We start from the raw sequence: 26,088 nt of genomic DNA, 5'->3' as shown, positions 1-26,088 counted from the left end.
CCGCTGAATTCAGCCAGGCTACGGAACTTGAGGGCTGTAGTATACTCAAGCTCCACTCAACTTCAGCGCCACTGACTTCTGGGCTAGCCGGTACAAATAATCGCGAGGGTGACAATGCAAAACGACGCTGCTGGACATAAAGACCAAAGCCATGCAAGACTGCTTGGCATATGTAATACTCGGAAGTGGCCGCACTTTCGCCAGTTATATCCTCACCCTGGGTGTCCAGTCTGCAAGTCACGCAATGCTGAAGCCGACATCCACCACCTGCTGTGCGTTTGCCCTGCACTGCAACCGACGAGGCTCCGACACCTCGCAGCAGCGGCACTTTTACCGCGTAATCCTAGCGATTACACTGCATGGACGCAGGAACCACATCATCGATCCCTAGCTCTTGGGCTTCATTAGATCCGCAAATCTTTTTTCATTCATTTAATCATCCTTATTCGCCCGCATCGCATACCCATGGTATGCCCTGAGGCATTTACCCTCACATGAAAAATAAAATAAAAAAAAATATGTAATACTACGCGACTTGCAACACAGGGTCGCTTATCCGAGCGCGATGGCCGCGCACCTTGTACAGGTCGGCGCAGGTGGTGACGGTGATGTTGCGGTCGCGGTAGGGCCACTTGTCCTGCAGCGCCGTCCCAACGGCCCCGGCCGCGTCGTCGTCATCCCGCAGCGAGCTCGTGGTGTGCGCCCAGCGGCAGAGCACAGCCGGCCGGCAGCCGCCGCCTCCTCGCCACCGAGTCGCCGCTGCGGCCGCCGACGGTTGCTGCGCTCTCTGCAGCTGCCACGGCCAACGGCTGCGCGAGGTGCACGACAGGGCGACGGCCACCGACGGACGGCGAGGCTGGGAGGCCATGCAGCGGCGGCATTCTGCGCGGGAGATGCCGACAAGAGAGAACGTGTAATCAGCAATCGACGGAGTTTCACGAAGCTACAAAGCTAACATACGTCTCAAGGCTGTGTATATATACACTGCGTATGTTATGAGAGATACCACAACGGAGGTGAACGGATTAGCAGATACTAAAAAAATTCCGAACGTTTCCTTATTGTGAACGTATTCGTTGTTTCCTGCGTGTGTATATACACATAGTGCAATGTCCCCCCCCCCAAACCGTACAATAACGATATATATATATATATATATATATATATATATATATATATATATATATATATATATATATATATATATATATATATATACATACACACACTGTACGAGCGGAACCAAACGTGACAGGCAAAAACATTCAGTAGTGCATATCGATGAACCGTACACGTGTTCAAGGCATGGTGAAAACATATGCTGCAATTGTTACAAATATAAACCGAGGAATCGTATTTCCTTTTCAGAGAGCGACACTGATGGCGTGCTCACACACCCTTCCTGTAATTTTGCAATTTCGTAGGATTCCACAATCTCCCTTTCATCCTGCTTTGAGCCCTATAGAGAATAGAAGTACTTTCAAACGTGGGTTTGCAGGAACAATCTCGGCAATGAATAGCCAAATGTCCCGAGATTACCCTAGTGACGTTATATCGATGCTCCTTAATTCTCTCATTGATGCATCTGCCGGTTTTACCAACATACATTCTTCCCCACGAAAGTGGAATGGCATAGACATTCTTCTGAGATTATGTCACATAATCTCAGAAGAAAAGCGGCAGAATCGGGGGTGGACGTGGTTTTCTCTGCCCCTGAGCGTCTCCAGAAGCTATGCAAACAGGTTGATACACATAATAATAGGAGGCACGCATGTTCTACTCAAATCGCGAACAATTTGTAACCTGCACTCATAACATTGTCTATGCCATTCCACTTCTGGATTCTAACCAACTAGCCCGCCAACGCATTTTAACCGAAGCAGAGTGTCCGGTGTTCACGGATAACTGAGGCGAAATAGGTCAAACGAAAGAAGAGATCGACGGAGGGAAACTGAACGCACACGCTGTCGATCGCACTGAACTTGATCGCGCGATAAATTTCCAGGGCATTTCTGAGACAATGTGTTGAGCTGCAGACAAGTGGCGTTATAATGACTCAATGCAAATTAATGATTTCTCTCTATGTACTTTCCCTGCTCAAATCTCTTATGACACCAAATCAGTATGAGGAGCACATTGAAAGTGCACAGAGCGCTAGTAAAATAAGTTACGTGAAAGCCCGTCACGTTCCGTAGAATTTGCTTTAAGAGGAGGCCAATACGGTGTCCTTAAATTCGTAGCCCACTGATATAGTTACGCATGCCGTCACGCGAACTGCAATTTTTTTTGCGTAAGAGCTTGCCGACGTGTTGAACGTCTGCGAAACTTGCGAACAACATTTGACAAGCCTTTTTGCCGTCTTTGTTTCAACGCAGTTTCGAAGCACAAGACACCGATCTTCGTTTCATTTCATTTTTTTTTTCAAGCTTAGTTGCTCAATCGACCACTACAATTCTAAGCACTTTGCCATCGCATAAATGCATGTTGACAGGGCTTTCGGTTCCCTCTTCAAGAACGCGCCGGAGAGGTCTACAGATGCGACTCTTAAAAAAAAAAGTAATGACAACAGATTGCAATAAGCTCTAAACGTTTCACAGCTGCTGTCCTTATTGCTGCTTTCTAGCGCTGTCACGAAAAATTAAATGACGGAAAGCTCCTGAACCATTTTTTCCACGGAGGCCATCGTGGAAGGACGGTGCTCAGAGGTTTCCAGAGCAGCATTCCACTGAAGGCCTTTCGCAAGTCGTCTTTGAAGCAACGGGGTCGCGAGGCGCACATTAAAGAGAAAACAGTGACCTCACGCTTGATAAAGTAACGAAATAAATAATGCACGGAGCTTACCGTTCCACGAGCAAACACCAAACTTTAATTTCCGACATGGCTTCTTCAAGGTACCAGAACACGTACGAACAAATAAGGACGCGCAACGGTGCTATAAATCCTTTTTTTTTCTTCTTAGACTCAGCTGTCGACGAAGGAATAATGCCACGGGGTCGGACGCCGGACCTGCGACGTCGAGCTCCGTAGGCTCACAACGCACTTCGTATCATCAAAGAGCATAGGGAGGGGGAAATCCACTATGTGCCCGCTAGACAGAAGAGACAACGAAACCAAAGCAGAAAGAGCTGACGCAACTGGCACTGTGCAGACACCGAAGAGAAAGAGACCAATACCATGGGTGTCGTCTATGCATGTGCGGAAGACCAGAAAATCGGGGGGCGCTCGCGTTCAGAACGAGAAAGAGCCCGTAAATAAGCCGGGGCCGCGTTCTACGCCAAGATGGGAAAACCTCACCAGCCATCCATCGCGTTTTTATTTTTCTTCTTTATTTTTAGTGTCTTGTTCCTCGTAGCTTCACGTATGGCCAGAAAATGTCCCCTCGAAAACTATTTTTAGGTATCAGGAGCGACTTACGCTCAGTCCGCACAACATTTCGCCCAAAGACGCGCGGCTTGAACGCACGCACGCACGCACGCACGCACGCACGCACGCACGCACGCACGCACGCACGCACGCACGCACGCACGCACGCACGCACGCACGCACGCACGCAATTGTTTTTGCCAGCATTAGCCAATACTATTTCCACGTCAAAAACGGAACATGGCACCGTCACCTCGCGTTTGGACTATCCGGGTCGCTCCAGGCCAGCGGCCACTCGTATAGTGGTCCAATAGCCTTCGTGGCAAAGCGGTCGGCGGACTCTCGCGCTCATCCCTTTCCCCTTTACCCTCGGACACGTAAGTGCAAGTCAAAGCGATCGACAAAATCGGAGAGAAGAACGCGAGCTGAAGGAACGCCGCGAGATGATTGACAAGATCAAGGGCACGCGCGGCCGCCGAAGTGCGAAGAGTGCATAACTCAAGTCGCCGACCGGTTCCGCGACCCCGATCGCTGAGGCCTCATGGAGTGCGTTCCAAGGCACCAAGCAACAACGGTGAATGCACCGAGGCACAGCTCTAGGTACGCGGTCGAACCGCAGGCGACCGAATGCATGCAAAGAGCGCCAGGAGATGACCAGATGCTAAGCCGGGGAATGTGTAAGAAAATCCAACCAACATTAGCATAAAACCAAATGTTGCCGTGTTTTAAAAAGTTGACTGCGTGTGCGAGCGATATCAAGTTTTTATTTACAACATGCACTCCATGGCTTCCGTCTTTATGATTAATGCGTTGGCATTAGGTGAATCAAAGTGGAAAAAAACGTGTATGCGTGAAGTGTGGAAAGCGGTTCAGGTGGTTTATATATATATATATATATATATATATATATATATATATATATATATATATATATATATATATTAGTGAAACTGACGGTGGGCTGCTCTGTCAGTCGCAATTCGGTCCGCGAATAGGCAGGTCGTGTGTCGAGTGAGCTCCTGAACAACACTTTGCAATGTGCTGCTGAATGCGGTTTTAAATAATCGATCTGGGACCTCAAATAGATGAGACGTAATGCTTACGCATTACTCTCGCATTTCCCGCTAACTCGACGCTGGTTATTCTTATTCATTTGATCTCCTTAGAAAGGATGCATAAGACAGCTGAAAGGGAATAGACAGCCAGCACGGTTTCGTTTCATAACAATTTCTTCAAAAGACGGAATCAAATTAAGCGGAAAAATAAGCCAGCTTTCAAGCAAAGCAAAGAATTCGCCATCAATGCGCCAGAATTAGACTTCCTGACTCTTCCTCAACAAGATGCAATCAGCAGATGTACCTAAAGATAAAACTGCGGCTGGCAAACGGTCTATTAACGATGGCACATACAAGACATTGCACAAGAAATTCACGCCTCAGAAACCATGATCCCCACTGTCTGTCAATAAGAGCAACAAACTCATGGCAATCCCTAGTCAACTAGTGCGCCAAGCAACTCCCTTTTCGATGCCACACCTTAAGCGCACACCTTTGACTATCACAGTACCACCGCCAGTTATCCTCAACGAACACCCGCCATCAACCACTCATACCTATCTTGTTCACATACCACGTCAGCCCGCAACATTCACTCGACGCAACCTTCGAGCAAGGATGGATTTCGAGCAAGGATGGACTCTGCGGATTTCTCGATAACCTGATTAATGACACGGATGTGATCCATGGTAGAGTACCCCTTCATGAAGCCCGCCTGTTCGCTTGGTTGACTAAAGTCCAGTGTTGCCCTTATTCTATTGGAGATTATGTTGGTAAATATTTTATATAATACTGGGAGTAAGCTAATGGGCGTATAATTTTTCAATTCTTTAACGTCTCCCTTTTTGTGAATTAGTATAACGTTTGCATTCTTCCAGTTTTCTGGGACCCTTGCAGTCGATAGACACTTCGTATAAAGAGCCGCCGTTTTTTCAAGCATTATGTCTCCTCCATATTTGATTAAATCGACTGTTATTCCATCTTCTCCTGCCACTCTTCCTCGTTTCATGTCTTGCAAGGCCCTTCTGACGTCATCGCTAGTTATAGGAGTTCCTGTATCCTATTCATTACTCTTTCTAATTGAGGTATCCTGACTCTTCTGGGTACTGTACAGGTCAGTATAGAATTGTTCCGCTGCTTTTGCTATATCTTCGAGATTGTTGATAATATTACCCTGCTTATCTTTCAGTGCATACATCTTGGTTTGTCCTATGCCAAGTTTCTTTCTCACCGATTTCAGGCTGCGTCTATTTTTTACGGCTTCTTTAGTCTTTCTCACGTTATAGTTTCGAATATCCCTTATTTCCGCTTGTTGATCAATTTTAACAGTTCCGTGAATTCTATCCTATCTCTTGAGTTGGACACTGTCATTTTTGGTCGTTTCTTTATTAGGTCCTTTGTTACTTGGGAGAGCTTGCCTACTGGTTGCCTTGGTGCCTTGCCTCCCACTTCAATTGCTGCCTCTGAAGCCAACCTAGTCACGGTTTCATCTATTAGCTCTATGTCATCGTCATCTCTCTGTTCTAAGGCTGCATATTTGTTTGCAAGTACCAGCTTGAGTTTGTCTGCTTTTACCCTTACTGCCTCTAGATTGACCTGTTTCTTCTTGAGCAATTGAGATCTTTCTCTCTTCAAATTGAGGGAAATCCTAGCCCTCACTAACCTATGATTACTGCACTTTACCCTACATATCACTTCTACATCCTGTACTATGCTGGGAACAGCAGAATGTATGAAGTCAATTTCATTTCTCGTTTCACCATTAGGGCTCTTTCAGGTCCACTTTCTGTTACTACATTTCCTGAAAAAGGTGTTCATTATGGGGAACCAGCGCTGGCCAGGAGGCGCTACGACATTTTTCATGCGTTACTAAAATATGCTGAAACCGTCCGATAGGGAGGCTACGAAGATGGCACGACATATTTAGCGATAAGAAACGTGCGCCTGTATCAATGTTTGTCTAGCCCGATGCGGCCAGCCAAGTTCTGTCCATGGCCATGCGCGCTGCGTAGAGCGCATGCGCTGCAACGTCCTAGCACGTCGGTTCCCTGCCGTTTGAGGAGCCGTGAAAAGTGTGACTCAAGACAATCGGTGAATTTGCTGACACGAAATCACTGCGTGTGCTACTGGAAACTGTCTCTACCGCTCGCTAGGCTGTGTGTTACGGCGCTGCTGTCGGCACGCGAAGCTTCAGCGCTGGTTTCCCATACGAAGCTTATTCCTTTCTGCGAATTCTACCAGCATCTCTCCTCTAGCATTCCTATAATCGACGCCGCAGTTGCCAATTGCTTGTTCACCAGTCTGCTTTACCCCCACTTTTGCATTGAAGTTGCCCATTACTACAGTATACTGAGTTTGCACTTTTCTCACCAATAATTCAACATCTTCATAAAACTGATCTACTTATTCCTCATCATCGTGACTAAATGTTGGAGCGTAGGCTTGTAAGTAGGCCTTTTATCTACACCTCTTATTAAATTTGATTACAGCTACAGCTACGCTCTCATTAATGCTGTAGAATTCGTCAGTATTGCCCGCTATGTCCTTATAGATGAGGATTCCTACCCCGTATTGCTTCTTATCTAGGAAACCTCTATAGCAGAGGACATGTCCGTTATTCAGCAATGTATAAGCCTCGCCAGTTTTTCTAATCTCACTGAGGCCGATGATATCCCAAACAATGTCTGATAATTTATCAAAGAGTCCTGCTAAGCTAGCCACACTCGAGAGGGTTCGGGTGTTAAACGTTGCAATGGTCAGTTTAAATTGGCGGCGCGTCCGGATCCAGATATTCATAGCACCCTCTGCTGCATTGCAGGTCTGACCGCCGCGTTGGTCCTGTGCTCCGCAGCTGATGGAGACTGAGGGCCAGCGGGTAATTGGATGAGCCATTTGGGAGGGGGTGGCCGAATACTGCACCAGGGAGGCCAATTCCTGATCTGGTAAGGGAGTGTCTTTTTGGTGCTTTGTGGGCCTTCCTAATTTGGTTGTACCTGGATTAGTATAGCCCCACTTGCTCTCGACATCTTTTGCCGATGACAGGCGTAACTCCAAGCCTGCAGAAGTTGTGCACTGGAGTTGAATTTCAAGCTCACCATCATAAAAAAAAAGAAAACGTATAGCGAGATTCGAACTTCCGACTATGGCAACCGAGCATTCGCCATAGCTCAGTCAGATAATCCCGCAGGCGGGGAGGCTACCTTGTCGCAGACAAGTACAGCCCCGAGGGCTCTACATGCCTAAAAACTTCTTTGATTTATCGACGATAGAAGTGTATTCCTGATCGCGATGGGTGGCTCAATACAGAACGATTTCTAAACGGTTCCGGCTTCGTAGTTCCGGAATCACACGTGCCCAGGTGACACGGCGTAGTATTTCTCAATGGTTCCAACATTGTAGTTTCGGAGTCGCCCGTACGCATGCGGCCATGCACGGGGCTAAATATACGACACATTCCCGGCGAACTTGAACAAAACTTAAATTTAGTGTGAAAAAAAAAACAGGAAATCAGAAGAAATAAAAACGTTCAGCGCTTACCGGGAATTCACTAGTAGCGTGTTCAAGGCGTTACACCAAACAACTGGCGGTCTCGGCTGCCTGCCTCACATATCGGAGAAGTCATTCCTAACGCGGTGGAAGTGATGCTGAATCGTCGCCCAAGACTGAGGCGCCAAATGAGAGAAGGATGCCTAGGCAGAGACCTTCGCTCAAAGGGCAAATCCTCAGAGTGGGGTGACGAGCCGCTTTAAGCCCTCGGAAATAGCGTGTGCATTAGATTCAGGGGACAGTTCGAATCGGGTAAATACGATATCTCTCTGAGATGATTGCAGTGTGTTACATTGTGTGTAGTAGTGCATGAGACCACATGCACATGCCAGTTTCCCTTATGCCGAAGAGACAGGAATGAAATTGGACATATTTGTATGACTTGATTAAACACTTCATTAAAGATTCACTAGGTTCCAAGATGTGCATTGGATCTGCAAATTTTTCTTTCTATTGCCGCCAAGACAGAAAAAAAAAACCGACAAAACCTTTTGTCACAACGGACGAACAGGGGGAATGGGCTGTTGCATACTTTGAATGAGCCATGTGGTAGAGAGTTTGGAAGCTAAGGCAATTTGTCGCAAGCTTTATGTAATTTCTTTATGTGCCTCTTTGCCTGTGACGACAAACATATCACATACATGCATTCTTTCATATGAAAAAGCTCAAACGTAAATGTACCAGTCAGCTCATATCCTGTCAACTACAGCCAGCAAACAACCAACAAGGCAGTCATTCCCCGAAAGCTCCATTTAATGATTTTTGCATGCTTCAGACAGGCCACTTATGTACACTATGTGTAATAATCGTAACTAAAAAAGAAAAAGTGCTACATCCTGGCATAATCGGAAAACACCGCACAGCTTGGCCAGTTGCTTCGCTAAGCACTCCCTTCAACAGGCAGACGTCTCGTGCCACGTTTCCTGCATGGTGCAATGTGGTCTGCCTGTGTTTCCTGCTGTTAATTATACGGCACAGCTTGCAGCACGTATGTGCTTGCTCTTTGGCAAGCTTTATGCTCTGCTTTTGTCTGTGTCCACTTACAGAGAAAGCTTTACGGGCAAGAAATTCCTGCTGCACCAAATGTGGGAGGTAGCTTTTACCACAGGCCATTTTCCCAATGAAATGAATGTGAAAAGCAGTTTGTGCAGGAGATGTGCACTAGAACACAAGGACTGAGTGAGAGCACACAAATACCCATACGGAAAGCCTACCCATTGCTCAATATGCAATACCAACGCACCTAAGAAGCAGCACTGCTAAAGTGAAACATGGAAATGTACCAATTTGACAACCACTGTAATAATCAATCTGAAGAAAATATGTTACCTCTGAAACCAATACGGTACAATATATATATATATATATATATATATATATCTTACCTATAACATAAGAAGCCAACAAACACTGATACCAAGGACAACATAGGGCAAATTACTTGTGCTTAATAAATGAAATAAAGAAACGATTAATTAATGGAAATTAAAGTGGATGAAAAAACAACTTGCCGCAAGTGGGAACCGAACCCACAACCTTCGCATTTCGCGTGCGGTGCTCTACCAATTGAGCTACCGCGGCGCCGTTTTGCCATCCACTTTCTTGGGTATTTATGTGTCCTAGTAGAACCTGGGAGTGTTAGCCAGCGCCACCACTCACAGACCTTGGCGGCGGACGTGGAACGTCTTTTGTGCCGCAGGCGTCACGAGAACGTGAGAACGTGAAATATATATATATATATATATATATATATATATATATATATATGGTAAAATTAATAAGAAGTCGTTTCCTCTTTCACGTCCCCTCGGCATTCCACCGACAAAAGCTATATCCCTTCCTTGCACCGCGGCACAAACCCTGATGCAAGGCTTCAGTTCTAAGCGCTGAGGTTGGGACCACGGTATGTACCCACAACATGCAATCCAAAAGCTATTCAACCGTACAGGTTGCGAAACTCGCCACAGGCCCCTTGTTTCAGGAGAGGCACACAGTGTTTCGCGAAAAGCACGGAAAGGTGTATTGAATGTCACGCGTTACCTATTGACAACGTATCTGTAAAGCGCCACTTTTCCGAGCACCACAGCAAGAAATCAGCTAAACAAAAACAGCATTTTAGGTCATGCAGCCCACTTTTCATCAGCCGAATTTGCGGTCTCGTATTTATACCTGGAGCTCGAAGAACCGTAATGATCGAACGCGTCGTCCCCTATAGTGAGGCACCGAAAAGCGGACGTTTGAAAGAGCATAATGCACGCGACGACGCGACGGATCGATATAGGCGCGGTCCGGTCTCCAAGGCTGTCGCGGCCTATCGACTCGGATTCAGGCAACGTGCACTGTAAGCACAGCCCGCAGCTCCGTTGACCACATAGCAAGCCATCCCGCCACGGTGGACGGCTCGTCGGCTAGGGAGTCCTGCTGATATATGGAGCTGCATCGCAATGGGGTGGTAGACGGGCGATACGAGACCTACGGGCTGAGTCACGTTCACTAGATACACGTACGGTTCAGCACGTTTATTCAAAAGAAACTAACTGGAAGAGGTCATTACCCTCCCGCTAATACAAGAAGGGCAGGACGTGCGAGCTGTGGCGTAGCTAGGTCGTCTCGCACCCGGGGCCGATATCTCTTCCGTCCCCTCCCGGTTGTAGTCGAGGAAGGCGAGGATATCGACAATTTTCGGGTGTCTTCAGACGTATATGACGTATTATCTCTGTAACGTGTTCGACTCGTGGTTCACAGTTCTGGCACTCCCTCGTTTGGTCACCGTCATCGTAACGTGATACTAGTGTGTTTGAGCAGACAGTAATAATGCGTGATGCATTACGAAAGAAGCAAGACTTCTTATGAATACTTGTTTCAAAGAAAGATTGATTTGTGCATCTGCGATCGTGTCTCAAGCGAAGCCACGTCTGGGGCAGTCCGAGCCTTCCTTACGTCGGCGTTCCCAGGGTGTCACAAACGCGCTTAAAGAAACTCCCTTTAAGAGGAACCTTTAGCTCAGTGCCACCTAAGATTTCCCTATGCAAATGCGTGTAAACCACATCAATGCTGTTATGAGACATCTGCCACACCGATCTAAATGAAATTTGTTGCACTTAAAAGAGAAAGCTAAATTATAATAATTCAAGAAGCAGAATTTTGATTTAGTACCTCTAGTTTCGTATAAACATTGCCGGAAATCAGTTTCATGAAAAAGTGGAAGCACGAAGTTAACAAATGCGCAAATCTGCACGAAAGCACATTTCGCAGTTCTTTAAACTGCATCGCGTGAGCATCTCAAGCGAACATATTTGATATCGAGTTTACAGCTCACATGAAATTGTTACAATGTTTATGAGAGTTTTGCAGAAGCCCTGCTCACAAATTGGTAGCATATTTCAGAGCGATGTACAATAGATCACTTTTGTCCACTTTAGGTGCATTGCTGAGGGTACTTTATAGAACAATAACAGTATTTTTATTGCTGAGTTATAGAGTCGTAAACTTGATATTTTAGTTTCAGATAATTTCGCAGCAGTACAGAATTTATCTAATAACACTGAAGGCACGAATTGAGAATTACCGTCCTGCAGCTACTAAATTCTAACATTTCCTTCCAAACACAGCAAAGCTAATAAAATTTGGTGCTGTGGATGCCGAGAAAAACTATTTATCTGTTTCCATGTTTTTAGGCAGGAGCGCTGTGCCAAGCTGAAGATTCCTCTGAACACTAGAGCCAGATATCACTATATAGGTATATACAAGGTGTCCCAGCTAACTTTAGCCAGAGTTTAAATATATGCGAATGCCACGTAGCTACACAAAGCCAAGGTAATGTTGTTTGCCGTCGCTTGGAGATATGCATTTTTTTATTCCGCCTAATTAGATAATTCGTCTTAATTATTAATCACCTTCTCAAATGTTATAATTAGATGAAAAGTGTCAATGAGAAAATTGTTGAGCGACATTAAAAACTGCCGATACAGCTTTCTGTTGCTCAGTACGTGCTACATAAAAGTGTTCTTCCAAGGTGAAAAAGCCCGCGTGCATTCGTGGGCTCTTCCAGCTCGAAAAAACTTTTGTGAAGCACGTATTGCGCAACAGAAAGCTGTATCGGGAGTTTTTCATGTTGCTCTACAATTTTCTCATTGACACTTTTCATCTAGTTATAATGTTTGAGAAAGTGAATAATTATGACAAATTATATAATTAGATAGAGTGAAAAAAATCTTAGTATCTCCAAGCGATGGAAAATAACATTACCTTGGTTCTGTCCAGCTACGTGACATTCACATATTTTTGAACTCTGGCTGAAGTTAGCTGGGACACCCTGCATAATCTCGTGTGGGGTCACTCCGGGCGGATTAGACGAACGCATACAACAACCTCGCGTCGGCAAAAAATCAAGGTCGCCAGCCAACCCGCTTTGTGAGCTTGCCTGCTGTGCCCGCTGGCTTCTTATCAGCGGAGGTGGCGGTGAACGAGTTGCTACAGTGCCTACTCGTACCCGATAAGAACCAGTCGACGCCCACGCGACACCGTCGGGGACGGCGGTGCAAGCCTCTATCGAATGTCACTATCGTTTCACAGCCGGGTCCCATCCCACGGCCTTATCTGGGACGAGCGAGAAAAAGTTACAGCGATGAAAGGCCCGAAGGCAAACGCCGGAGAGATAGATAAGGGTTCGCTTGTACCGGGAATTTGAAAACCGCGATATCGCTATCAATGTAGACCGACGAGTATGGCACCCTGCTACGCGTATCAGCGTCCACTGAGTGAATAACGTTTTTACGTTTATTTTTTTATTAGAACGATGCCCGACCTGCGTTGCGTACGTTTCATGTTCGACGCATCTACCTTTTCGGCGGCGTCAGCATGTCGAAAAAGGTTCATTGGTTTTTGTGGGATTTGTTTTCTTTCTTGCGTCGCAAGGCTACACCTGTATTTTGAGGGAGGCCGTAGCGGAGGGCAGCGGGATGAGTTTGGTCGCTTGGAGTTGCTTGGAATTTTTGCACGCTTACAGAGGAATGCGGCCGCCGCGGCTAGGAAACGAGCCCGTAACATCATGCCTCATATAGTACAAGCACAGGGCGGTCGTCAGGCGACAGAGCGGGATGTTACCTCACAATGCCGCCGTTTCACGGGTAAAGAGCAGCAGTATTTCAGCTCTCGTATTCTCGTATAAAAGACTTTCAGAACTTTCCCGCGGGTTAAAAGGCAAGGTTAGTCCACCGAGCTAAAAAAAATGGAATTCTGGGGTTTTACGAGCCAAAACCCCGATATGATTGATTTCATACTCAGCGAGAGTATAATGAATACACAAAAACTAGCCGTTTCGGTGCCCGTACAGGTTCTTTGTTCAGATTGAGCAAGGGACCCGTATGCGGGCTCTGAAACGTCAAGTGTTTGTCCTTTGATTATACACTTGGCGCGTGTTTGTTTTAATTTCATCAAAATTTAATTTGGATTGAACAAATTGAACAGGTAACTGCCAAACCGTACATATAACGCTTAACTTCATAAGAGGCAACTTCCACACCACGCCAACGAAGGTTGGGCAAGTTTCGCACTTGACAAATGCCGGACCGATTCTCGAGTACGCTTGTGGGGATATGGGATCCGCGTTCAAGAGCATCAGCTTCCGCTTTCAAGCGCGCGCAATTCCGAGCCGCACGTTTGGTATAGCGAGAAACTAGGAATTCAGCAGCAGCGAAGCTGCTGATGAATGTGCAAGCTTTCTTGGAATCGAGCATTCATAAGAAGAGAGAGAGAGAGAGAGAGAGAGAGAGAGAGAGAGAGAGAAACAACTTTATTTTGCCACTGCAGGGTAGGAAGTTAGGGCAGGTAGGCCTAGTGTGAAGTCTTGCTTCTTACGCAATGCATCAAACATAAAGCTGAAGTTACACTTCACCGCAATTACTATAATAATCCTAAGATTACCCAGACGCGATATTTTGCTATCTCCGTGCTCCTTACCCGAACGTCACGACCACGTATTGAAAATAAGAGGTCCGGCACCACACGGGTGTTTCTCAAGACTCCTTCCCAGACACACTTGCGGAGTGGAACAAGCTATGCCCACGGACATCGAAAAGTATGAGTCAGAGGAAGCGTTCCGCTAATTTTTGTCAAGTCTCTGGTAAAAAAATGCGCTCATTTTCTACTTCAATAGCTTCGTCTCGAAGATTAGCGCAACTTTTCCATTATTTATCATTGCTTTGTTTATGTGCGTAGGCACACGGTTTTTCGTGAGTTATTATCCGTGGTAGCCCCCACCTCCACCCCTTTCTATGCCTTCTCTGCAATCGTGTCTTTCATAGGCGCTGCAGGCAATGTGCATAAATAAAAATATAAAAGATAAGTACTACATTGCCTTCTAATTAGACGAGAGCGGCTTCTCTAATGCGCAAGTTACTTGACACTGCTCTTTCTCCTTGGCTAAGAGGTGCTTTCTTATCTGTGCACTTGATTACGACTTTTTTGTCGGCCTTATTTGTAATTGACCTTCCTGAAAGGCTCTGTGCTAGAGACAAATAAAGGCATAAAAATGAAAGACGGTCTCGTCTCATCTGTACGTCTTTTATTTATTTATTTATTTATTTATTTATTTATTTATTTATTTGTTTATTTATTTAAGAAACCTGACAGATTCCAGCAGGAGTATTGTGTGAGGGGGGATTATACAATATATATCTCCATAAGTGGAAGCGTTACAAAGAATGGAAAGAGATAACGAGTATATACGAGACGTGTACTAAGGTACATAAAACGAGGTGACGTTACATAATAGTTAGCGGAACGCGATATATACTATCGGTATGGATGGCGACCTACACAGTGTAAGGGTGCATTATTTAACAATGCCAAATTTCATAAAAGTAATGCAAGGGTACATCTATGGACATTGCCAAATACAGAAGTTAGCGAGAAGCGTGTACATAATTAAGAGAAAATTCATGAATGCAACTAGTCACTAAAAAATAGCGGTTACTTCATGATGAAACTTAACAGGGTCATGAATGTGGACAACATTATCAAGGAGACTATTTCCATAGTTTAATGGCTAGTGGTAACGCTGATGAATTTATGGCGTTTGTGTGCCCAAAGATAAGTTTGAAAGAGCGGTTGTTGTGCAAACGGCGAGACGTTCTTAACGGTTGGGAGAGAAGGATGGCGGTTTGGATCTGAAGGTTTGTTATTTTATGAAATAAGCAGACTAGAGCAATCTTTCTGCGTGATTTGAAGGAGGATAAGGACAGAGAGGATTTAAATATTAGTAACACTGAAATAACGGCTGCAGTCTTTGGCGATGAAACGCACGGCACGATTTTGAACACGTTCAAGATCATTGATTAGATAGGTTTAATGAGGTGACCAAATTGATGACGCGTATTCGAGTTGACGACGGACGAATGTTGGATATGCTAGTGATTTGACCGAACTAAGAGCGTCGTGAAGGTTTCGTATAAGGTAGCCGTGGGTGCGTGATGCCTGTGCTGTGATTTTATCTGTGTTAGTTGTCCAAGGAAGTTTGCGTGGAAGATGTACGCCAAGGTAACACGTTGTGCGAGCTATGTTACTAAGAGTGTAGTTAGATCCGGAAGCTGATTTATTGCGGGTGAAGGTCATTAGTTCCCATTTATCGGTAATAAGAGACATTTGCCAGCGTGAGTACCAACTAGTTACGAGATCCAGGTCCTGTTGAAAAGCAAGATGATCAGCTGAAGAAGTTAGTTTACGGTAGATTGCGCAATCGCCTGCGAAAAGTCGCACGTTAGAGGAGATACCCGCTGGCTGATCATTAATGTAAATTAAAAATGATAAGAGACCCAAAACATTACCCTGGGGGACGCCGGAGGTGACATTGTTCAAAATCTTTCGAAATTGGCAGGCCACCTTCCTATAAAGTAGGCAGCTCACCAAGCATGCTCGTCGACCCCGTGACGTATACGTATGCCTGTCGAAGGCCACCAAGGCACACAAACATTGGCAGTTTCAGCTTTCAGATCACTGAAGCAGCATGTGTGCCTTCGGGAACGGCCTACGCACACTGGTTGTCTGTCGCGACGTGTGCTGCTTCACTGATATCGTAAATGACGCGCGTTGGCCACAGGGGAAGTGCACAACACAAAGCTATTAAGCTTAAACTGTGCGGGGTGACTGACTGGTTCGCCGTAATCGATGCGCGATTCTACAGTATAGGTACTATGTACGGACAGCATTGCGTACTGGTGTTTAAGTACTGGACGCGTTACAAGTGACGACAACGACTGCGGACTAACTGTATTTTCTAGCGCCATCCGAGTCTTGGCCAATACTTCACATGAACCATCAATAATAATAATAATAATAATAATAATAATAATAATAATAATAATAATAATAATAATAATAATAATAATAATAATAATAATAATAATAAAACTTGAGCCGATTAAGAGCTCGTGGCTATGGTGTTGGGCTGCTGAGCACGAGGTCGCGGGATCGAATCCCGGCCACGGCGGCCGCATTTCGATGGGGGCGAAATGCGAAAACACCCGTGTGCTTAGATTTAGGTGCACGTTAAAGAACCCCAGGTGGTCAAAATTTCCGGAGTCCTCCACTACGGCGTGCCTCACAATCAGAAAGTGGTTTTGGCACGTAAAACCCCAAATATTATTATTATTATTAAGATCTCATGCCAAATATCGTTACAGGTCTTGATCTATCGTCGGTCAGGGCGCTCGGCTATCGCTTCGATGCCATCGCAAGATTGAGAGCGCTGAAATAATGTCGCGGAAACTCTGTAGGGTATTTACACTCGTTGGAGTGACCGGAAGGAGACATCCGCACCTTTGTGCGTGCGACGGGCATGCCGATGGAATTCGCGACGCGTGAACGTTTAAGCGCGGCTGAACGCCGTCACGCTTCGTGGCACGAATGCAAAAATGGTGGCATCAGGTCGCGGAAGGCTGCGCTCTTTATATATATGCGGCAGCCGCCGCTCGGGAGGCCGCGACCCCTCGCCGCGGTGCAAACCACTCGTGACACCCGAGCGTGCCGGTCGGCTCGCTTCTTATCTCTATGCCAACAACCGTCGGAACGAGCGCGATGCAAACAATGGAATGTTTGCGGTTCGACTGCCGCAGGTGACGGTCTCGCGTTCCTTCGAACGAACGGAATGGACGGAGGGAGGCCGCCGAAAATTCTCTTTCTGGCTGTTTCTGTCAGATTCATTCATTCATTCAGTGATTGATTGATTGATTGATTGATTGATTGATTGATTGATTGATTGATATTAAGGTTTAACACTCCAAAACGACCCAGGAGCTTTGAGATCGAGAGAGCATACCGTCGACGGCTCCTGACCAATTCGGACAAGCTGAGGCTATTTTACACACACGAAAGCTCAATACAGGAACAGTTATGCATTGCATTTTCGTCTGAATGCGACCTCCGTGACCTTGGAATCGAACCCGCGGGACTTCGTGCCCAGCGGCACAGCGCCTTGGACGTCGCGACGGTTTCCGCCGCATGGCGGCTATAGCCGAGAATAGTTCGGCCGACTATACGCCGTGCGTTCTTCGACAGCCTCATTCGCCGGCTGTGGCGCTCGCAGCAATTTATGGCACGCGTTCACAAATATACTTTGCCCTTAGCGCACACTTTTCTGGCGTATGTACACACGCACTTCATTACGAATGAAACAACTTCAGACGCCGCACAGAAATCGCGGCACACAGGGAACAGCAGAGACTGGTTTTTTTTTTGTTTGTTTGCATCACACTGAATCGCGGCACACAGGGAACAGCAGGTTTGTTTGTATCACACTGACTCTTTCAGCGACATTGCTGTCAAGAGACTGAGACGGCCCGGTTGGTCACTGGCTTGACGGAACACGGTTATAACGCGGCGCGCGCGAGTCACGCGCGTCGTTGTAACCACGTTGCACCAAGACGCTGCTATCGACGATTTCGCCTTGCTTCGGGAACTATACACGATAAACTTTCTCCAAGCGAGTACCCCTCTGGTTTACTATACGGCGTCTTGCGCCGTCCCATCTTCGAACACCTTTGAAACTTTTTCTCGCGAACAGAATTTCGTTGAGCACGACGCGCCATTCGTAAAATAAAAAAAAAAATGAGCCCAAATTCGCAAATTTTACGGACAATTTGGGAGAGTTGGCAGGTTTACGTCGGTCGGATGTTCCGTACTCGCAAAGAAAAAATTCCATCGTGTGTTCGCGTGTATAACACCGCAGCGCATGCGATGAACCTAGAGATGATTCATACAGGTTTCGAACGCGCGCCCAATCGTGAACATCCATAGCGCAGCTTCCTCTTCCCCAAAAGTCTGAGGCTTCACAGTTTCTGCCACAGGTCAAACTTCCACTAGTATGTCGCAAAGGCACGATGCCAACAAACTTACTGCCAACGCGTTTTTTTTTCTGTTCTTTTTCTGCTCAAGTACACCCCGCTTATCAGTCAATGAATATAATAATAATAATATTTGCGGTTTTACGTGCCAAAACCACTCTCTGATTATCAGGCACGCCGTAGTGGAGGACTCCGGAAATTTTGACCACCTGGGGTTCTTTAACGTGCACCTAAATCTAAGCACACGGGTGTTTTCGCATTTCGCCCCCATCGAAATGCGGCCGCCGTGGCCGGGATTGTCAATGAATATAAACTCTGGGAAAACAAAGCGTGATAAGTGTCGACGTGCATACAGCGCCTGGCAGGGAGTGTACCAACGTGCACCGATAGGCACAGATGCGCATACCATACACTATTGCTGTGCATCCTACTTTACACGTTTATTAATGCTGTTAATCAAATGTATTGTCACAGATTACCGCTACTCTTCAGCTAGCGAGGTATATTTATTAACAAACTGCATTCTTCCATTTCCGATCGTTTACATTGTTATTGTTCTTTCTTATTATTCTGTTGTTCACTTTCCGAGCTACTAAAAAATAATTCACTGCCTTCCCCTATACGTCACGCTTTCGGGCCCTTAAGGTGGAACCGAATAAAATGAACTTAAACGTGTATCGCCGTGTCTGGAAGAGCCGCGCGGGTTATAGAACCCCAGGTGGTCGAAATTTCCGGAGCCTCCCATTACGGCGTGCCTCATAATCAGGAGGTGGTTTTGGCACGTAAAATCCCATAATTAGGTAATTAAGAGCAACGTGGAAGCCGCGAGGTTGCGCGCCTCTGCGCTCAGCGAGGCACAAAAGCAGCCAACACTTGGGAACGTTCGGTCCTGTTGGTTCGGAATCGAGACAAACCGTAGCGCACAACCACGCAGACGGACAGAAAAATAAAATGCGATAAACAAAAGACGACAGACCACTGACGCTGGCCGCCGCCGACGAATTCGTCTGACAGCAGTGAACTACGTGCACCTGTTTTCGCCCCTCAAAAGAGGTCGATCCGAACAAAGGTACAGGTACATCGAAACGCAGCTGTCGAAGAGCGTAAAGCCAATAGCGATCGTGGAGCGTGTACGCCGATGCGGCACCGTTTCGATGTAGTTGCGAGTCTCCGGCACGAGTTCGCGCGATGGCATGGTTCCGGGTAAAATGTAACTAAATCGATCCGCTAAAGATTAGGTGCTTGAAGCAAATAGGCTGGATGTGCAGAACTGTTACGTCGGTCTGGAAACCTGCTCAGCTTCTGCACAAATATCTATTCAAGAATTACGGCGCAGCAAACTGAGCTTGATGTGTGGTTACGGTGATAAGGCTGATAACATGCCAAATGCCTGCCGTACAATTCGCTAGACTCCCGACAGCGTGCCTTTTACGACAATGTCCTTACAGATTACAGGAACGATGCACGGAATAGTCAATGAACCAAGTGCGTGACATTCACTATGCACGCCGCTGGAAGCTGTCGGTGTGAGTTGCCAGCTATAAACGACAAGTGCGCTGAAAACAGTTACTTCGAACGTGATCCAGGAATTCGATTGAAGCGGAACAGAAACAAAAGTGGCGATAATCCAGTCTGGCACGGTATCAAAAACGCTGCATGCTGCGCTTGCCTCTGCACGGCTCACGCAGTCGCGTGCATTATAATCCAGTCGCGCGGCATTTTTTTCGTTGGGGCACTTTCACTGGAGTTTCTTCTACATTCTCTCTCTCTCTCTCTCTCTCTCTCTCTCTCTATATATATATATATATATATATATATATATATATATATATATATATATATATATATATATATATATATATATATATATATATATATATATACATATATATATATATATATATATATGTAAGCGGCCGATTAATGAAATATTAATCTGCAGGCTTAGAAGGAAGACATGATTTGCTAACCAAAACAACTGGCGTATCATTGTACTAGGTGACTTCACTATTAACTTTTTGGAGGATAACGCTCTGAAGATTAACTTGAATGAAATAATGCTGTCTAATGGTTGTGACAATACTATTAAATTGCCTACTCGCATATCCTTGCACTCTGAAACATTAATTGATTTGTGTTTCACTAATTTCCCACCTCAGAGTTGCATATCCGATGTTTTTTCTTCTGGAATTAGTGATCACTTACCTTTCTTTTCACTTTTTCCTGATACGACCAAATTGAATAAACGCGTTCACGCTCGTAGAGTTAATGATGAAAAGAGCATCTCCAGATTTTGTCACTTGTTGTCGACAATTAATTGGGTAGATGTATATGGTGAAAATGACTCGTCCCGTGCTTATGATATATTTATTCAGAAGCTGCTTGAATGCTATTACGCTGCGTTCGCAACTCAAACTATAAGAAAACATAGAAAGGCTAGAAAAGAATGAATGACAGGGGCACTTTTGAAACAAATTAAAGAAAAGAACAAAATGTTCTCTCGTTTTTTAGAAACGCGATGCCCGGATGATTTAGCTAAGTTTAAGAAGTTTCGAAATAAATTAAACTCAGATCTAAAGAAAGCTAAATCTTTTTTCTATATAAATAAGTTTTCGTCAATCTTACACAATCCTAAATTACTTTGGCAAGGTATTAACGTTATTATAGGGAACAGGCAGAATTATCTTCCCTCTGAGTTGAAAGTCAATGGGGTGAATTATGCTGGAGTTTCACTTGCCAATATGCTGAATGAACACTTTTTAGTTGCCGGAGCATACCGACCCTCTGCTAGCTGTCATTCAACTCGGTCTGTTGACTCATACTTACCCTCTTGCACTACTGAATCTATATTTTTGTCCCCTACTTCAGTGGATGAAGTTATTTCTATCATTAATTCATTCAGGAACACCTGCTCACCTGGAGATGACGAAGTTGCTGCTTTTCCTATCAAATGTGCTGTAAATATTATTGCTGGCCCTCTTACGCATATTTGTAACAGAATGCTTCTTTCTGGTGTATTCCCTAGCAAATTAAAAGTCGCGCGCGTTACCGTTTTATTCAAAGGAGGCAACAAAAATGACCCAAATAATTACCGTCCTATTTCGGTATTGCCTCTGTTTTCGAAGTTAGCTGAGCGTATACTCTATAGGCGACTAAACAATTTCTTACAAGCTAAACATCTTATTTGCCCCCAACAGTATGGCTTTCAGGCCGGTAAATCAACAGAATCTGCTCTGTTAGATATTAAAAACTCTATAATTAACAATTTTGAAACTAAGCTTTTTTCTGTTGGAATTTTTCTCGACCTGCGCAAAGCTTTCGATTCTGTGCAACATACAATACTGCTCCACAAATTAAAAACTTACGGGATCCGTGGAGTGGCAAATTCACTATTGGAAAGTTATCTAACTGCACGGATACAGTACACTCAGATTCATGATGTAAAATCCAGTTTTGGTATGATAAAATTCGGTGTCCCTCAGGGTTCAATTCTGGGACCACTTTTATTTATTCTCTATATTAATGACATTGTAAACATTCCATTAACTCCTAATATCCTGATGTATGCCGACGATACTAATCTCTTTTTTTCCGGCTCCAGTCTCCAAGTACTTGAACACCAATGTAATACCTGGCTTGAGGAGTTAGCGGTTTGGCTCTATGTTAATCAACTTCAATTAAACGTAAACAAAACAAAGTTTATGCTCTTCCATCCAAAAAACAAACCATTAGATCATCACATCAAACTATTTTTTAATGACTCAAACATCGAGCAAGTTCATAGTTGCCGGTTCCTTGGAGTGTTTTTTCGTAGCGATTTGGGTTGGAGTGATCATATAAACTACATTAGACTAAAAATGGCCAGATCTATTTATGTTATTTATCGTGTTAGACATCTCCTCCCACTACAAATTAAAAAACAGTTATATTTTGCCCTTGTTCAGTCTCACCTGGTGTATTGCAACCTAGTGTGGGGTACATGCAACAAAACTGATTCACACAAACTGCTTTCTCTCCAGAAAAGAGCTCTACGTTCATTAAGTTCAAGTTCATCTGTTGAAGCTAATCTTTTCGAAACATTTCATGTTCGCAATTTCTTTCACTTATACAATTTTAGTTTGGCTCTTCACATTTTTTATAAAGTCAAACATGACTTTAACTCTTTTTCTAATACTTATAATTCGAGAAACGTTGCGTATGGTCTACGTTCCGTTGCCCTATCTACTGCAAGACCCAGAACAAATTATGGTAAACAAACAACCGATTATCAAATTATAACATTATGTAATGCTTACCAGTCTCTTACTCAGATTGCTTTAGAAAGTTATAGTGTGTCTGTATTTAAGAAAAAACTGACGACTCTTTTCCCCCCCGGTTAAATTTCAGCTAATTCTGTATACTTAGTTTTCTTTTTTGATTGTGCATATTATGAAATGTTTTGTTTATTGTTAATGGATATTTATTATTGTCTATCATTAACTATTTTCTATTGTGATCATGTTTGCTCATTGTTTTTTTTTTCCTCTGTGTCCATTCGGCCCCCGTTTCCATGATGTGTGATCGGGGTTTAGGCCTTGTCAGGAGGTATGCTTGGTCTACCTCCTTTAGCCTCACCTCGAGGGCATATTGTATTGTATATAATATGGCCAAATAAACATACTACTACTACTACTACAAAACTACTGCTACTACTACTACTACTACTCCTACTACTACTACTACTACTACTACTACTACTACTACTACTACTACTACTACTACTAATAATAATAATAATAATAATAATAATTGAAGCTGCACAGAATCGCGCTGCTAGGTTCATTCCCTAAGCATATTCTTACATCAGCGCATCATCCTTAAAAGCAGACTCCAGTTTACCAGCTCTTTCGTATCGCCATCGCATTGCCAGATTTTCACTATCTCACATATTTTTTTCTTTTTTTCTTTTTTACAGTCGGCTTGCCATCGCACCATACATTTCACCGCCGGCACGAAAATCACGTCGTACTGGTCATTCATTAAGTGTCGCTCGTCCCAAAACGCGCACTGTCACTTTTTCGTCTTCGCTTTTCCCTCGTGTAGTTGTAGGCTGGAACGGCCTTCCTTACGACATCTCTGCCATCACCAGTTCATCTGCATTCACGGAAGAAGTGTCAGGGATTCTCTCATCCTAACTAATATTGCTTTAACTATTGTTGTAATCCCGCCCCTTATGTAATACCCCTGTGTGGGGTCTTTAAGGAACGAACAAATAAAGAAAGAAAGATAATAATAATAATAATAATAATAATAATAATAATAATAATAATAATAATAATAATAATAATAATAATAATAATAATAATAATAAACGCGGTTTAAAGCACCCGAGCCGCAAGGTTGCTAATATCGTAAAATAATTTACCCCCCCCCCCAAATGTGAAAAAGGTTGCAAATGTGTCTGTAACTCACACCCTAAGAGTGTGAGTTTAGGCACATTTACAACCTCTTTCACTTTTAAGGGTGTAAATTATTTTACGGTATACGGGAGAGGCCGTAATGGAGGAACACAGGATCGATTTTGAAGACCTCTCAGCGGTCGCAGTTTCTCCGCATTGTCAAAATTATTCTCCTCCGGTACCATTTATTCCCTGTCGTCCGTCACTACGAGTGGCCGATACCGGCGATAACGGAAACGAGGCGCCTAAGAAGCCATGGCGAATGGCTTCTTAGGCGTTCCCTGCACGTATAAAGTTCCCTGCACGTATACACAAAACCTCGCAACAAGATATTTAAACATACGTATAAGTAAGTCACCAATAAATCTACGTAGGTTAGAAAAAGTCACGGTATATAATGCGTCAAACAAGACAAACAAACATGTTGCGCAATTACAGATTCACAGAATCCTAGATCCTGGCCCCATTCCATCCACTTCCCTCGATGTATCGCGCGCGACGGAAGGCGGCGCGCTTGCTCCTCACTTTTCTTTCTTGCGCACACAAGCTCAGCCACCATCATCGGCTCACCCATTCGGGGTGGTCGGGGCAACACGAGAAAAACGCATGCGCTCTGGCTGGCTCTGGCAGCGCGCGGGTAGGGGAGCGAGAAGAATAAAATTGAAGAGGCTCAATGTGTGCTCGCGATTGAAAGTCAAAGTAGAGAAAATAAATAAGAACGTAGTTACCTTGGCTGGCTTTAGTGTTTTCACTGGATGCTTTGGCGCAGGTGAAAAAAAATGTTGATATTTTTTTATGTGACATGACGGCACGCATGAACCACCACAACGCTTCGTCTCATCGGGCTTCGCTGCGGGCTTTGTCAGCTTGTCTGATAGCGTGTTGATTTGGCTTGTCTCGTTGTATGGCCCGATGTACGACTTTGGAAAAGTCAATGCACCTTTGGCGTCAAATATTTATGGGAGCATTAAACTTACAAGTTCCGCAAATGAAAATCTAAAGCACAAGTTTGGAAATGTCAGTGCATCGTTCACATCAAAAGTTTATGAGAACTTTACACCAATAAAGTTTCGGAATTGATATCCACCACGGAGGAAGGAAACTAAGGAGAGGCCCTACCCCCTCCGCGCGCTAGGAGAAAAGTGTGGCGGAAATTACGTAGTCGGTTCTCATTTTTTGCTGCTTTTTTATTTTTTTTGCTGTATGGCCACGCCTTTTGGGCCACAATGGCGGCGTTGTTTGAGCGCTCACACGTGTTGCTCTGGTAGGTTTCGTGCCGTGGCAAAGGCGCTGTGTGGGCGGGTTTGCGTTAGTCACCGTGTCTTGTTGCGCTGTGTTACCTGCACCGTGCTCTGCCGGATGTTGCGCGAGCGCGAGCGCTCCGCGCGCGAAACCACGCGTAGCGCGGCGTGGTTTCGCGAAGATGTAAACAAGAGAGGAGGGTGGCACAAAAGGCGGAGCATCGCCATGAGCAACGCCAACTTCCGGCTTCACTTTTGCTTCACAAGGAGTGACGTCAGGGCCTCTCCTTAGTTTCCTTCCTCCGTGATATCCACGCACTCCGTAAATTCCATGATAGAGTGTAGAATCCGCGGCCTCCGCGAGATGCCGCGGCGAGCCCGTTCGCCATCAAAACATCCTTGAAACTTTGTGCTCGGATGGGGCTGCGTGCGTTGTGGGACTCCCGGTGCATGGGCGTTGCCACGAAATTCAGCCCAAGTTCGCAATTTTCGCGGTGAAATGGCTTTTCTAGCGTAAAAAAGACGCTCTAGAAAAAATCCAGAATGATTTCCGGCGCCGGGGGTTGCTTTGGTCGGCGGTGCATGGACAGCACGAAAAAATTTCGGGGAGGGGGGGGGGTAAGGGGGGCTGAATACGTTTCTGTGCACCAGTGAGGTCGATGTCTCTATCCTTTCCATTGCGAGTGCGGACCAACAGTAGCGTATGCTTTCGCTGACACAGGCTTCATCGCGGCGCCCCCTCTCTCCCCCTGTCTCTCTCTCTCTTTGATAGTGACGGCAGGAATTCTCGCGAAGCGTGATCATTTCCGTTCTCAATCTTGTGGCGGTACCGCCACTCGGGTAATCACATTTGCCAATAGCAGCAAATAAAGAAATGATTTCTGGATCAGAATGAAGGGAACTCGTAATTGTCATAACATTGGTTCCTGCTCGGCAGGGAAGCAGGTGGCGTTTTTTAATAGGGTGGGGAGATCAGGGTCACTGACACGTTATTTTCGTTCGGGTTCAGAGCTGCACACAGCCAAAATACCGCACGCCGTAGTACGTGGCACCTACGACGATGTTTGTGAAGTTGTTGTTGGGCAACATATGACTGTCAGCTTCA

The 26,088-nt window shown here is 45.1% G+C and overlaps 1 protein-coding gene across 1 annotated transcript in view; it reads right to left on the bottom strand.

Annotated features, from left to right (window-relative positions):
- LOC139057376 (uncharacterized) overlaps positions 1-26,088 on the bottom strand; it is a 61,407-nt gene that overhangs the window by 19,064 nt on the left and 16,255 nt on the right. Inside the window, exon 2 of the mRNA XM_070535448.1 lies at positions 578-882. Within this exon, the coding sequence (XP_070391549.1) occupies positions 578-882 (305 nt within the window). The remainder of the gene's footprint in view (positions 1-577; positions 883-26,088) is intronic.

The sequence above is a fragment of the Dermacentor albipictus genome, chromosome 3 (genome assembly GCF_038994185.2).
Source record: "Dermacentor albipictus isolate Rhodes 1998 colony chromosome 3, USDA_Dalb.pri_finalv2, whole genome shotgun sequence".
Lineage (NCBI taxonomy): Eukaryota > Metazoa > Arthropoda > Arachnida > Ixodida > Ixodidae > Dermacentor > Dermacentor albipictus.
Note: the sequence above shows the minus strand (reverse complement) of the source record. Positions and strands in the feature narration are given on the sequence as shown.